Source organism: Centropristis striata, chromosome 12, assembly GCF_030273125.1.
Source record: "Centropristis striata isolate RG_2023a ecotype Rhode Island chromosome 12, C.striata_1.0, whole genome shotgun sequence".
Classification (NCBI taxonomy): domain Eukaryota; kingdom Metazoa; phylum Chordata; class Actinopteri; order Perciformes; family Serranidae; genus Centropristis; species Centropristis striata.
This window is the reverse complement of record NC_081528.1, coordinates 24,436,763-24,451,449: the sequence shown is the minus strand read 5'-3', so window position 1 is coordinate 24,451,449 and position 14,687 is coordinate 24,436,763. Positions and strand designations below refer to the sequence as shown.

The 14,687-nt window shown below is 37.7% G+C and overlaps 1 protein-coding gene across 2 annotated transcripts in view; it reads left to right on the top strand.

The window, feature by feature from the left end:
• ctnna1 (catenin (cadherin-associated protein), alpha 1) overlaps window positions 1–14,687 on the top strand; it is an 80,901-nt gene that overhangs the window by 16,355 nt on the left and 49,859 nt on the right. For both annotated transcript variants that reach the window (XM_059345638.1, XM_059345639.1), the window contains exon 7: window positions 1,096–1,299. In XM_059345638.1, coding sequence (XP_059201621.1) covers window positions 1,096–1,299 — 204 coding nt within the window. The remainder of the gene's footprint in view (window positions 1–1,095; window positions 1,300–14,687) is intronic.

Here is a 14,687-nt window from a genome sequence, read left to right as displayed (position 1 = left end):
TGTAGTCTACATTGCAAACATGGTACTACTGCTTACTTGCTTTGATTCATTCATCAGACCCTCAAAATAACTTTTCTGGTGCTATGTTTTTATCATTCCAAAGTGATTGGTTATATAGCGTGACCTTATTTTCTCTAGTAAGGGCACTAAGAAAGTGAATTTTGAAGCTGTTTTCATCTTCAATAAGTCAACAAACCTGACTATCAGCAGAGCAGAGGAGTCTGGAAGAGAAAATACAACTAAATGTCCCCACTAATGGTAACTTTAGTACTTTGGATAAGCCATTGTTGTTTTCTCTGAAACAGACAAAAAAAGGAAGTCCTGGGTACAATTTGGTGAAGCCAATCAAATAGTTGGTCCATCACGGATCACTTTGACACCACTGCTTTAATGTTGCACTAGTTACAGAAAATGAGCCAAACAGGGCAGCACAGTGCCATGTTCATTCTAATTCTATTCTATTTCAATGATTAAAACAGAGTTATCTGAAGGCTTAAGTACTTCTCACAACTGTATTATTCGTGCTTTTCTGACAACAGTGTTTGGATTCATGCTTTTGTTCATCAGGGTTAATAGGTTTGGCTAAATAAGGACACCTAGCCTTGCTTTGAATTGTTTTGAAATTAATAGAGCACAGTTTTATCTTTTTTTCCAACACTGGGCTGTATTACGTGAAACTATGAAAATATGCCTGATCAGGATGTGTTTGAATTTGAGAGGAAGGGGATGAGGGGAAACAAATGTTGTATTTTTTATTTTCTGTTTTTATCTGTTGTCTGTTCTCTGTTGTTTTTTTTAAACTTTTGAGTGAGAACATTCTGCTAGCTCTGTCATATCATTAATTAGCCAAGAAACGGGACTGCTGATGAAACTGTAGACCAAGTGATTGTCTTTTGGTCTATGGACACAATAGGGACAGCTCAACACATTCTTCCCTTCAGATTTTCCAGCCAACCTGTCAGCCTGTCAAATCTGTCCCTCTCCTGCCTGGCAGATTTCCCTCTTCAGTCTTGCAGAGGGGGAGATCAGCATACTATGATGACTTTTAGCATTTTTCTTCCCTGTGTAATATCCCCTCTGACCCTTTCCTTACAGAAACAAATCATCGTGGACCCCCTGGCGTTTAGTGAGGAGCGATTCCGTCCCTCCCTGGAGGAGCGCCTTGAGAGCATTATCAGCGGCGCTGCCCTCATGGCCGACTCTTCTTGCACACGTGATGACCGCAGGGAGCGCATCGTGGCCGAATGCAATTCTGTGCGCCAGGCTCTTCAAGACCTTCTGTCCGAGTATATGGGCAATGTAAGTGTCTTACCTTTTCCATTTCCTACCAGTTACCAACACACCTACCTCTTACTCTGTATCCATAGGTTTTTTTTTTATCTGCCCATTCAGGTACTTTGCTTTTTGTCCAAAAGAAAAATCAGTCATTTAACTCTAAACAATTTCTACACTTGCATCTTTCTTACCTTGTCTTTACCAAACCAATGCTGAGAGTAAATGTTGTTTGAGAACAAATGAAAGCCTCTCTCTTAGGTCAATGTCTTGATGATAGAAGCATATCTGCCTATTACATAATTAATCTATGGAAATTAACACTGTTACCAATCAACAGTGTCTCTTTGTAATCAGGGTTTTATACTTTACATATAAATAGACTCAGTGGAATGGAACATTTGTCATTGTTAAATTGTACAATGCTGAAAAAGTCTTTTGTAAGAGTTCTGTATGGCATGTATGGAAAGAAGACTTTACTAGATGTTAAACCTTAAGGTCTCATCCCCTGACTTTATCCATTCGAGGTCAATGCCTAACCACAACCATCTTTACATATGTGTAGAACAAATCAGGATTCCAGTACGGATCGAGACTCCATTGTGTTTTTCAGTTCAGGAAAATGGCTTTTGGCCCCATGGGTGCATACAGTGGGTATGGCTTCAATAATAATAATAATAATATTTGTGTTACTATAAAGCTATTTATTAAGATCAATAGTGCAGTGATTTGTGGTTTTAAAGTGCATACTATACAGTGTTTTTGCTTCAGTGTACAAACAGAAAACACTTTACAACAGAATCCCTCTGTCTACCTCTCAGGGAGTGTGCCGCCTCCAAATAACTCTACCCATCAAATGCCTTGAGCTGTAGATTGTCAGGTTAGGGCCATAGCTGGGGTTAGGCTCTGCAAATTCCAGAAAAAGGAGAAGGGCTTTGTATACAGAATAGTGTAGAAGACTGTCTGACTGGGAGGCTCAACCCAGGGACTCAAATTCCCTGGGGCAACCTCTAAGGGAAACAGAAGCTCCAGGCACACTTCTTAATTGCCTCTGTGACCGGTAGGCTATGTGACATGTGTGCTCTGTGATTGGGCTTTTAACTGGAGTAGGAGTTTGGTGTTTTTGATGTGGAATGTTTTGATCTGACTTGATCTTGTTGGATTTCAAGCTGTTAAATTGGCTGGCTGCTGTAGCTGCTGCTGTTATTGTACTTTACACTCAGTGAATATTTCTCCTCAAACCACATGGCTAGCTGGATAATATGTGTATGAGATCTAGATGAGATTCCTGGCGCTTATCCAAATATGTGCTTCTCAATTAGCCAGATCGCAGGTCTGATTAAAAAAACCTCTTTGTTTTCATAGGCTAAATGCAAATCTTCTTCCGGTCCAAAAGTCGTGATAATTCACTTGAGCAGTTTTGTAACAAAATATAAAAAAAAAAAAAACAACCCATCTGCATTATAACAGTTACAACGTCAACAGTTTAGCAGGTATAAGCTAACATCCATGTAAACTAAATACAAACACATGAATGATTCCTGTTTTATAAACTGTGAACAAAGGTTTTATCGTCTTCACAGGCTCAAAAACATACCGCTCCCTCACCCATACAGATCATTCAGTGATGGAACTGATTAGGGATCAAAAGCAGCAGCTCTGATCTTCTTGTTTTTGATTATATGTGCAGAAATCGCTGGAGCTATTTTTCCTTGTTGCTTTGATAAGACTGAGAACATTGGCTAACTTCAGTATAATTTTGGTGAAACTTAATTAAGAAAATCAGGCTGTAAGCTACTTTATCCATTGACTGCTTACTGACATGGTTACACCATGGGCAGATGAAATATGAGAGATGGATGCATTTACACCTTTTTAATTAACTACAATGTGGCTGATTATGCCACTGAAATCAACACCACTTTTCAAGGGTGACAGTGATACTAGCGCAAAATTATGAAATTTGATGCCGTCTCACTGTCAGTGGTTTAGTTCAGCCAAAGAAATCAAAAGTCAGGTGTCTCTATCTGACAGTAGATATTCTAAATATCATAACTTCTCTAGTACAGTACTTAACTTTGTACACCTAGTAGTGCAACAGATTATGCCTAAAGTGCAAATTTGAGTTTATTTCTAAAGGTATTATTGACTAATATTTTCAAAAATACATTCTGTATTACTAAACAATAGAGTTTCAGTAATCGAAACTCAACTGTTTTGTTGTCTCTATGTTTGATTGGAAATGTGTGTTTATATTGAGGCATACAGCTTTAAACACCATAGGTAACAAGAAAGAGCACTGGATTTTTTTCTATTAGCTCAATAGTCGACCTTTTGCTTCCCATCAGCACGTTTGCCAGTGTATTCAATTGCGTTTTAAAAGAGAAAATCGCATTTGGATTGTGTCTGTTACTAGAACCACCCCAAGAGATCATTTTAGGAGTATGTCTTGTTGTGGTGAGGACTGCTGTTAAGAAGGAGCAATGAACCTGAAAAACTAATTTTTCTACTCTGTCCTTCAACTGATTTTAATTTTCTTTTAGATTGTGTTCCCATGTCCCTGTTTGTTGTCCAAACTTTTCCTTTCTCTGTTTGGAAACAGCTTTGTTTAACTACTCCCTGAATACACTCCCTGTAACGGCAGAATTTCAAGGTGAGCCAGTCACCCAGGGAAATTTCATTGCTTTGGTAATGCCTTATTTATGTCTTTCTATGAGCTTGAACTTTATCTGTTTTCTGCTGTTCTTGCTGTCTTTTCGAGGTAAAATCATAAAGTGCACAGCTTTTCCCATTTCATTAGTAAAGTGTTATAGTGATCCTGTGGCTGTAATGGATGTCTGGCCAGGCAGGGTGTGATAGTCGTGCAGATTCTAACTCTTATCCACACACGCAGCAGTTACTCTGCCAGAGCACAAATATCTTAACAATGCAATTGATTTCTAATTTGTTAAAGTTCCTGCTCTGGTCTTAAATGGTGCCTGCTAATTTTAGCATGCCTGACTAACTTGCTTACTTACTACTATAGTAACGACCTTCCTCAGCCAAGAAGTAACCTAACATTATATAAATATAGTATTTTGTGGGTCTGTAGGTTATATTATAAATAGGGCAATTTAGGATTGGCCCATAGCTGCTTGGCTGCTGGGTCAGGCTATTTACTATGGTGGAGAATTGGTCAATGTCCTAAGCCTGCCTGCTTAATAAGTGGGAAAATCTGCACCCAAAAGTAATCTGGGTCCTCTTGGCCCTCGACCAAACTCTCCATGCAATGTCACTTAAATCCTTTAAATAGGTTTTGAGGAAATCTGCCAAGCAACAGACAAACATACAAGACCAAAAACGCCACCACTTACATGATAACTGCACATCAAGGTGATCCTTAATTATTTATGCAGTAACTATGCAGTTGTAAACAAGTGACTTTGTTTAAGTATGGTAAAGTAGTATTTTGTAGTAGCACACCAGGGTTTTGGCTCAGTTCGGTAATCCTCAGGGCAAATATTTGATACAAAATGATAAATGAATTACTAAATCTGTTTTTTTGTTTTTGCTTCAAATGGAAAATGATTTTATTTGATTTCAGTATTGATGTGTTGTTTGGAGTCCCTGTAATGCATTAAGCACAAGAAATAGAAGAAGGAAGTGGTACAGACTTTTGAATGTATGATTTTATTAGCATTTTCCAAAACTGACTGTGTACAGTGTTTGATTTGATGGTGCGGCTCAGTTACAAATCCCTTATTTGTGTGTGTTTTCACTGGAGATGACAAACAGGACAATGTCAACTAAGTTTTATGTCATTTTCTCTCAATACTGTCCATGCTCAGCCATCACAGCTATGGTTTGCTCTCATTGCTCATCCAGAGCACTGCCAGTTTATTTTAAGGTTCAGGCCATTCATGCAGCATCTCTGGTTTGCTTCAAAACAAGTTTTCTCCTTGACTGGACTCCTCAATGCCACTCATGTAGCCCTGTGTGACTTAAAAACTCAGATTTACAGGGGAATATCTCATCGACGCAGTGATGGTGAGTGGACATGACAGGGATTTGGATACTCATTTGGTCAGATGAAGGCAACCGATGGGAAGCATAATGTGTCTTTGTCCACCTTGTGCATTTAATGACGTGGTAGGGCCTCTTAGAACTGTGGATGACATGTAGTTTGGCGAGTGAGATAGCTGATGTCTCGACCTGGTGCCTTAAACCAATAGTTGACAGCGTGACAGGTAACCTGACTGTATCTGTGATTAAACCTGGCAGACGAAACAAGTCTAACATTGGCTTGATGAAGACGTCTGTGCTCTCATTCTCCAGCTGAGCCGTAGAGGTGTGATGAAATATGTAATTCATCCAGGAAAGGAACTGTGCTCCCCAAGGGGATCATACACTATAGGGCCATATTTAACACAGATCTGGCTGTATGTGTTTAGATGGCCATGTTTGTCTGCATATTATTTTGATTGTAGATGGGGCAGAACAAGTGATTAAACAGTATCTTGCCATTACAGCATATGGGTTTACACTCACAGCTGAGGCTGTTGGATGGACTCCTAACTCATTCTCTTTCTCTCTCCCATCCCTTCTGCTTCTCCAGGCCCTCCAGCTACATGTTGTGGTTACCCCCCTTCTCAATTTTCTTCCTCTCCTTCAGACTCTTTGACAAGCACTCTGTTGGACATCCTTACCTCACCATCTTTTTAGTAGGACATTTTGTGCATTGAAACTTGGGCTATTGGTCTGCTGTTTAGCCTGTGTGCCATAATATAGTCCATTTTCTTAACAGGTATATCTTTATAGTTTATATCAAGGTGGTGTACAAGGTAAAGTGTATACTATATAATGTCAAGATCATGAAAGAATAAACACACTAACACATGCATAGAAAAGTGTTAGAATTCCTCATCTGTTGGTTGAATAGGAGAGATCAGACTCTTGCACAGACATTATTCACATGAGAGGACAATGTTTCAGTGCTTTTACTCTAACAGACATTTTGTGTTTTTGGTTTGGTGTATGTTCTCAAATGAGCTCAAACAAGGGAGTTAAGAACAAAAGGTATCATTTTCTTGCCATTCACATAAAAAAGAAGCTTTTATTTCATTTATTTATGTATAGGTTTTTTTTTAAAACAGATTCCAAAAAATGGGGCCTTGTTTATGTGATAATTTCATAATCCTTTGTGACATATACTCCAAAAACCTCTTAAAACCCATTTGGCTTTCAGCTATTCAGATCAAGGTTAGACCCCAAAAAAATGTGTTTTTAACTGATGTAGTCTCAGTTGTGTTTTATTCACATACTTAACAAGCACAACACAGACGAGAAGCGGTTACCTTTCAAATGAAGTCACATACATTTTTTTTTGCCTTGCAGTTCTTCAGTTATAAGCTTTGGCTCAAAAATGTTTTCTCATTCTAATCCTTTCCCTAGCCCTATACTGACCCAGTCAACTGGGTGTTTGTATCAAATTCTGAATTAACCCCAGTAAACAGTGTACAAGTGATCTGTCTAGGAATAAGCAGCACAGTAGGCATGTCGAAACAGATTTAATGGATTATTTAAAGAGAACTTTGGAATGTGATCTGAAAAAAAATGTCTATGATTGACAGAACAGGGAGTAGATTTATAAAACCAATCAGTACAGTGGCTAAAAAAAGAGCTCAATTTCAGTCTGAACATTTTTTCATTTTGATTCAGAGCTGATATGATATTGTCTTTTAAAAAAAAAACATTGCTTTTATATTTGTCATGATTTATCTCTGATTTTGAACTTTCCAAGCTGTGCGTTATTATACCTTCATATAGCATATTGATTGAAAAAGCAACAGTACCCTTTAGTTAAACTCTAGAGACTAAAGACTGATTTTGCAAACAAAAATGTGGCAAATTTCTAAATGTAATAGAACACATTATGCTGTTGTTTTGCTAAGATAAAGCCATTTTTTTACTTTGAGTAGAAATTGTGTACTATGTTACGATGATAATTTAACAAGACTGGAGCTTGTCTACTCAACCAGTAAAATGGAAAGAAGGGTGGGGGTAATGTTGCCCCAGCACTGCCACACAGCGTGGCCTCAATTACTCGGTATTTTCATGACAGTTTGGCATGGCACGTGTTGAGTGCAACTGTTTCTGCCACTTTTTATTAATAATGCATCTCTAGTTCCCAGCATCTGTCACGGTTTTGTTTCACAGACGGGAGTGGTGCTCTGTTGCTATGACATATTAAGCTGCTGACATTTAAATTGCCTCAACTTAGTGATAGTTTATCTTTTGGACCTGCATGAAAAGGAGTTGCCTGGCCACTGCAGTTGGACCCCTGCGTCTATCTTCACAACCTTTTTTCCCCCCTATATCACAGTATAGTCCTCCCTCTCAGAGCTCTTTAGCATTTCCCTTACACTTGGCTTTCTCCTTGCTGAGTTCTTTTTTCCGTTTTCTCCATTTTTGCAATCTTTCTCTTCCCGTTTGTGTCCCTTTCTCTCTCGACAGCTCACTTTCCCCGACTGGCGCTGTCTTTTTGCCTTGGGCATCCACAGTGAGTGGCAGAATTTAGCTTTATCCTTATTCCTCTGTGCCTGCATGATTGCCACTCGTTTTAAACACATTTTGGGGCGAGGGGATCTTTGACCATCTACCCTGACTACCTGATCCTGCTATAAGCTATGTATAACCTAAAAGAAAAAAAGTTAGCTCAAATAGTGATACCAGTGGGAAGTATTCAGCTCTTTTATTCGTACTGGGACAAGTTTATAAAATGTTAGGTACGATGTCTGTCCCAGAGTCTGAGAATATAATGCACATCCATCCAAGTGTTTTTAACTCATTCTTTTGAAAAAGTGGAAGAAGATTCAAAGGCTAGACCTAATGCAAGACCAGCGCGAAAGCAGTTCAATTTATCTAGTTGTAATCTCATCTAAATGCATAATTAAAACAAATTACACTCCACACAATGTAACAGGGAAAAGATTTAGTGTCCCCAAGGCTTTTCGTATATTTACAGCCTCCATAAAACACTGGTCTGTCAGTAACAGCCTGTCAGGCAACGTTTCTCAGACCTGGCCCTTGATCTTTTGCTGGTGAATTCTAGGCTTTTGATGGCAAGATGCACCCTTTTCATCTCTAACAGTTGAACAGGATGAGGAATGCTGTGGGCTCATAAATGGGCATTTTGTGATGCTACAACTGAAGTCTGTATTAAACTTATCTTATACAGTTGTGTGGGTGAATGAACTTACCCCATGGGAACGTGCTTGATGTTCTGTAAGGCTTGTCTGTGGCTTTTTGTAATACGTCATTTTTAGGGCTGTTAACTGATTTAAAAAAAAAAAAAAAAAAATGCTAATTGATAGCACAATTTGCTACGACATTTCACAATTATTTTTTTCTCAACACCGTAGCTCATAATAATGGATATTTGTTTGTAGTGAGGAGGTTGTGGGTACCCATAGAACCATTTTCATTTAGATAACTTGAGGTGAGATTGAACCATTTGAAAATTGCCAAGCAAGTTTTTCCTTTGCCAGAATTTAGCCTATCACCTTCCTTAGCTCTACTAGTTTCATATGATACCAATATCTTCACTGTATCTTTTTGAAATCGGCCTGCTACAGGCCGGACCTTTTATTTTGCTTTCTTTTTTACATGTAAAATATTTCAAATGAATCCCAAAAATGGACATGGTAATTTTGACAGCACTAATAATGTGATTAGGAAATACGACAACCTTTGTCTGTGCAGGTTAATAGTTAGGCAAAATATGAAATATTAATCAGAAGAACGGCATGTCTTATCTTGTCCCCGTTTGTTGTAGGCACAATGTGTCACCACATAAAGCTGCAGCACTGATTTAAGTATGCAATTTGCCTTCCATCCTAAAAAGCTCTCTGTTGTGGCCCTTGGGATTACTTAATTCCTCCAAATATCCCTTTTGTGCACACATGGCAGATGTGATGCTGCAGAACAGTCTCATTCATCTTGCATTCTTGTTTTGAATTGGAGTTTTATTACTGCTAAGGAGAGGAGGAAAAGTACATTTGAAGGTTAAACGGAAATTGGTTGTTGCTTTTAATCTTTTTTTAGTTTTACAAAATTAGTTTAACAATGCAAAAAAGTAGCATAAATGCATATGGTTCTCATTTAACTGCCCTTTATTTTCTGATTAAGAAGGAGATGCACTGTAATGTATTTTTTTGTAAACCTGGTGCTCTGGACACGCAGCGTTTCAGTGGCTGTAGGGTTGCAGACATATAAGACGTAAAGCCCTATTTTTATTGTGTTTAGTGTTTGGCATAAAGTATAATGCAGAAATGTCATTGGATGTGCCCAAGCTCAATTGTGACAAATTACTGAAGTCGTAGAGAGCAATATCCTTATAGGCTATGGAAATTGTGGTTGTAAATGACCCCAAAGTTTAAAGTTGTTTGGCCATCTTACTAGATTGGACCAAGTAACATTTTCATAATGCTTACTTCATAACTCAATTAATTTATGTCACACTAACATGAAGGCTACAGTACGCTCAAGAATAAACCTGTAAAAGCTGAAGCCAACTGTAATCACAAAACTGATCTTTAACTTATATGGTAAACTTGTTAGCAATGGCCTACTTACACTAAATAATATCAGTACCCATAACAGGCATTGGATTTTTAGAGCTTCTTTCGAGGCTGGCGAGAATAAACCTCAAACAACAAACATGTGGAGTGGAAAACCAAAACAATGACATGCTATAAAGCTCTGTAGAGCTGAGGGGAACTGCTGGATCAGGTGACAATTGTCTGTTGGTTCATTTACATACAAGTAATTATGTGATCAATTGTTAACATAAAAACTTTAAATAAAGCAAGATATTAAAGTGAGATATTACGTAATCTTTTAGGACTGTCTTCTTAAGAGCGCTGTAATGCTTAATTTAATTAACACTTGCAGAAATCGATTCAAATCAACAAAACCATTTTTTAACGTTATTACACCTTCTGAATCAGTTGTCCTCAAGCCAATGGCACAAACATTGTTAAAAATGACAAGAAAAACAGAATTGGAATCTTCTGTTTGCAGGTGTGTTTTGCCAGACAATTCCATGAGCTTGTAGGTGAAGGAGATTGAATTGAAGTGAGCTGAGCTGTGATGAATATCTCTGAATGAGGAGCAAACCACATGTATGCACGCTTTAACATGAGCACACATATTCACATAGACACTGTAGCAAGTCCCTTTGCATTCATCAAGCATACCACCGACCTTGGCAACAGGAAATTACTTTTTGCATCTCTGATATTGAATTATATTATATTGAAGTGAGTTAAATGTCAAAGCAGAATGGAAATTGCTTAACTTTGTTTTATTACCCAAATAATTAATTTTAACTAATTTCTTTAAAAATGTTCCTGCTTTTGTAGCATGAGTGTATGTAACACATACTTAGATGTTTATATTTCTTTGCTGTAACATTTAACAATATCCATCCATTCGTAACCTTTATCCTGGTCAGAGCCTAGGGGACTGGAGCCTTTCAAAGCACACATTCAGTGAGACACGGTGTACACTATGTACAGGTCACCACTCTATCACTGGGCTAACACACAGTGATATACAGACGAACATTGATGTTCAGGCAGACAATCATGTTCACGCTGCAGGGAAGTATGTGTTTCCAGTTCACTTGACCTGCATGTCTTTGAACTGAAGCACCTGGAGGAGACCCCAGCAGAAACGGGGAAAACATGCAGATTCCACACGGAAAAAGTTGTAGTCTGTATTGGAACAAAAGTACCTTCTAGCTGTCTAGCTTCTAGCTATTTGCTGACATTTATTTTGTAAAGATGCATGTTTACTGCTGTTCATTTTATTTATTTAAATGTTTTATTTTTTATTACAAATGTTGTTTCATTTTTAACGAGCCAATGCATCACGAAGAGGAAAGGGGAGGAAGGAAAAACTAGAACATATCAGAATAACTGGGGTCTGTGATTACTGCGTGGAGGGCTGTATCACGGTATATTTTTTTCTACAGAGATGTAGAAACTGCAGCAGCGGAACTAAATTACAGCAATATTAACTTAATTTGGACGATGCTTTACATTATGATGGTGCTGTTGTGCTTACATATGGAGTAGACAAAATAAGGCTTTACCATTTCATACTGATTAGTCATTTATCAAATGACCAGAAACAAAATGGTATATCATCATGATGTATCGTTATAAAGATGACCTATATTGGATAGAAGATTTTGATCATATTGCACAGCACTACCTGCATGAGTAAGTGAGCAGCAGTTATAAATTATTGATGAGTGTTTTGTATTATGGTTTAACTTTCTACCACATTTGGCTTGTTAGTCTCTGCATTTAAGTAATTATTTTCAGATACGTTTAGCTTAATATCTTCTCTTGTACATTGTCGCAATAATCTTCAAAGTTGTGGCAATGCTGTTGCTTTAAAGACTACACTAACCATAACCCACATGTTGCTTTTGTTGCTCCTTGGCTTAACAGTACTCACATCAATGTTTTTGCATTGCTTGTTGGGATAATCACTGCTGTAATTGTTGTTCAGGCAACTTTAATTGTGTCTTTAATGCGTTTAAGGTTTGTATAGTTGCTTTATATTTTGCGTCATGTTCAAGAATGGTTGATTCAAAAATTGATTTAGTAAGAATGCAAAGATGTAGATTGCCAAAATGCTCTTTATGTGTGGGAGGCAATGTTGGGATCTAAACAGGAAAATATCAACAGGAAAATTTAGCATTTTGAAGTTAGTTGGTTTTTCTAATCCCTCTGTTTGTACTTGGATCCCCCAATGATACAGTTAAAGATTGGCTTCAAATGTCTTGAGCAATAAATATATTAGGAAGGTATTTGCTGATGAGAGTCCAGATCAATATGTCCTTCCTAGTAAGCATTTTCTAGAGTTATTGGAGGCCCTATAATGAGTACATGAAGCATACATGAGCTCTGAGTCCTTGAACCCTGCAGACTACTGATGCCATGTAGTCAGACTCATCAGTTTAGTGCCTGCCCCACCTGGGTACACTCTGCAGGTTAATTACTGAAGCTTGCTTTCTGTAGGCCTCATCAAAAAAAAGAGCAGGTAAGATTGAAGTGGCAATTAGCAATGTCAGCCAATATTCCTCACAATGTTTGCGTCTTATGAAACTTCAAACTGCTTATTGTACAGTAGCTTGCTTTCAGATAAAGCATATCAATAAAACAAGAGTCTCTGATGGAAACGGTTCCGATCAAAGTAATAAAATATGAAATATTTGCCTTTCCAAGTCTGGATAATTACAATGTTATACAGCAGTGTATTATGTCCTTAAGATAGCCAGGCTAACCGAAGAATGTTTGACAGAAGAATGACTGTTTAATAAGGAATTACAGACTTAAACAGAACCTTTTCACGGTTCTTTCTCAATTTTAGTAGCTTAGTTATTGTAGCACAGTCCTCTGGCCGCTCTGGGACTTGGCCTGGGAACCAGAGGTTAGCTGGATCAAGTCCCAGTTAGGATCAGTTATGAAGTGTGGACTGGTAGCTGGAGAGATGCCAGCCCACCTCTTGGGCACTGCTGAGGTTCCCTTGAGCAAGGCACGAAACCCAGACGTCTCAGAGCTCTGCGCAGAGGCAACTCATCATTCTGACATCTCCCCACATTAATGCATGTTTCTGTGTGTGTCAGGAAATATAACAATAGAATGGGGGTGAGAAATCCCCAAGGGAAAATTAAGTACTATGTATAATATAACAAAATATTGCATGACATTTCTCAATATAACACTGTGACTACACAGGCAGTTATCTGTCAGCTATGTGCAAAGTGCAGTGTTTCAGCCCAAATTCCCATTTCCATAAGTTTTTTTGTGTATTCTTCATGCTTTACTTCTGACTTTTGCATATAGACATGCTATTATGCAATAGAACCCCTGATGGTCTGTGTCATGCATTGCTGTTAAAAACAAGTCATAACAAAAACAGGAATACGCAGATGTATTCTGATGTGCAGTGAACTCAAATTTTAACCCTCTTTACAAGTTTTGTTTCTCACCTTTATAAAGTTAACTGCAGTAATACTAAAATATTTTCAGTGAGCATCATAGGTCAGACTAGTGGAATGGTACATGCGCTTTTCTTCGTTGGATCTATGAATTGCCTCATTCTGAAAAATATGCCTAATGGAAAAAAACATCCGTTTGAAGGGCTAATTAGACTTACCAGAGGCTATGTGGGTGTTCTCTTCTCACAATGTATTTATGTAAACATTAAATGTGGAAAACGGTCATTCTTACCCAAAAATGGGTGAATTTTTACTTGGCCTCATTGGTATAGGGAGAGATTACTGTAATCTTTACATTGTAACAAACAATTCACATTGTGTGTGGGTAAGAAAAATGATACTGTAGTCAAAAATGCTGAGCGTCTATGGCACTCCTGCTGGATATCATGCAGCTTCAGTTTGTAAAACTGCCACATGGTAGAATATCTAGAGTTGATTAATATGCATACAATCTGCTCAGTTGGAAACCCAAAGTTGGATCTGTGCAGGTAGAAAAATCTTTTTTACCCCTGAACACCCTACAGGCAATGAATGTTTTATCTGTTGCTCTTGGTCATGTTTGGTTTTCCTTGGTTAATTTGATAATCTGTAGTTGTTACTGCACTTGCTTGCACTATTTACAAATCAAATTTTAATTTGATAAAACCTTAAGTCGGTTAAATTACAAAAAAATAAAAATATATAAATACTACAAAGTTCATAGTATTCTTCCAGACTTTGACATTTTATACTAAACATTATACAATAGAGGAAATGCAAGACATGTAAGACACACATCTCAAATGTTTGGATTTAACACTTTTCTCTTTTTAAGTATATTTATAAATCAATACATTTGAGTCTTGGACTGTTTGAACTGTGGTGGGTGATGAATATCATTTTTCAATGAAAATTTTGTTTTTTTAACAATTCTGAAAACAAATTAATCAAGATAAAACAATATTGTGCCACATTTTATTTGGCAGTGATCATTTTGTCTTGTTTTAAATCCAGCGCAAGCCTTTCCTTTACAGTGATGCAATTTGCATCTCGTATTATATTGTTAACCAGTTTCTGTGAAAATCATGGTGTGGTAGTCCATAATCCATTCATAAGTGGTGATCCACAGCTGCAGGTCATCCATTCTGTTTGCCAGAGACGGTACACTGGCAAGAAAAATACCTGGGTAATGATTGCCAATAGGGAGTTGGCTTTAGCCTAGTCCTTATCCCTTGTTACTTTATTAGTGTTATTTCTCATGCTGATGCACAGCTGCAGATCAAATTACTTTTTACAGAAACTTTAGTGCTTGTGTGTTTTCAGTGTTGCAGGCTCCTCTTTCAAATTATATTAAAGTTTAAGAAAATTGTTAAAAAGACAT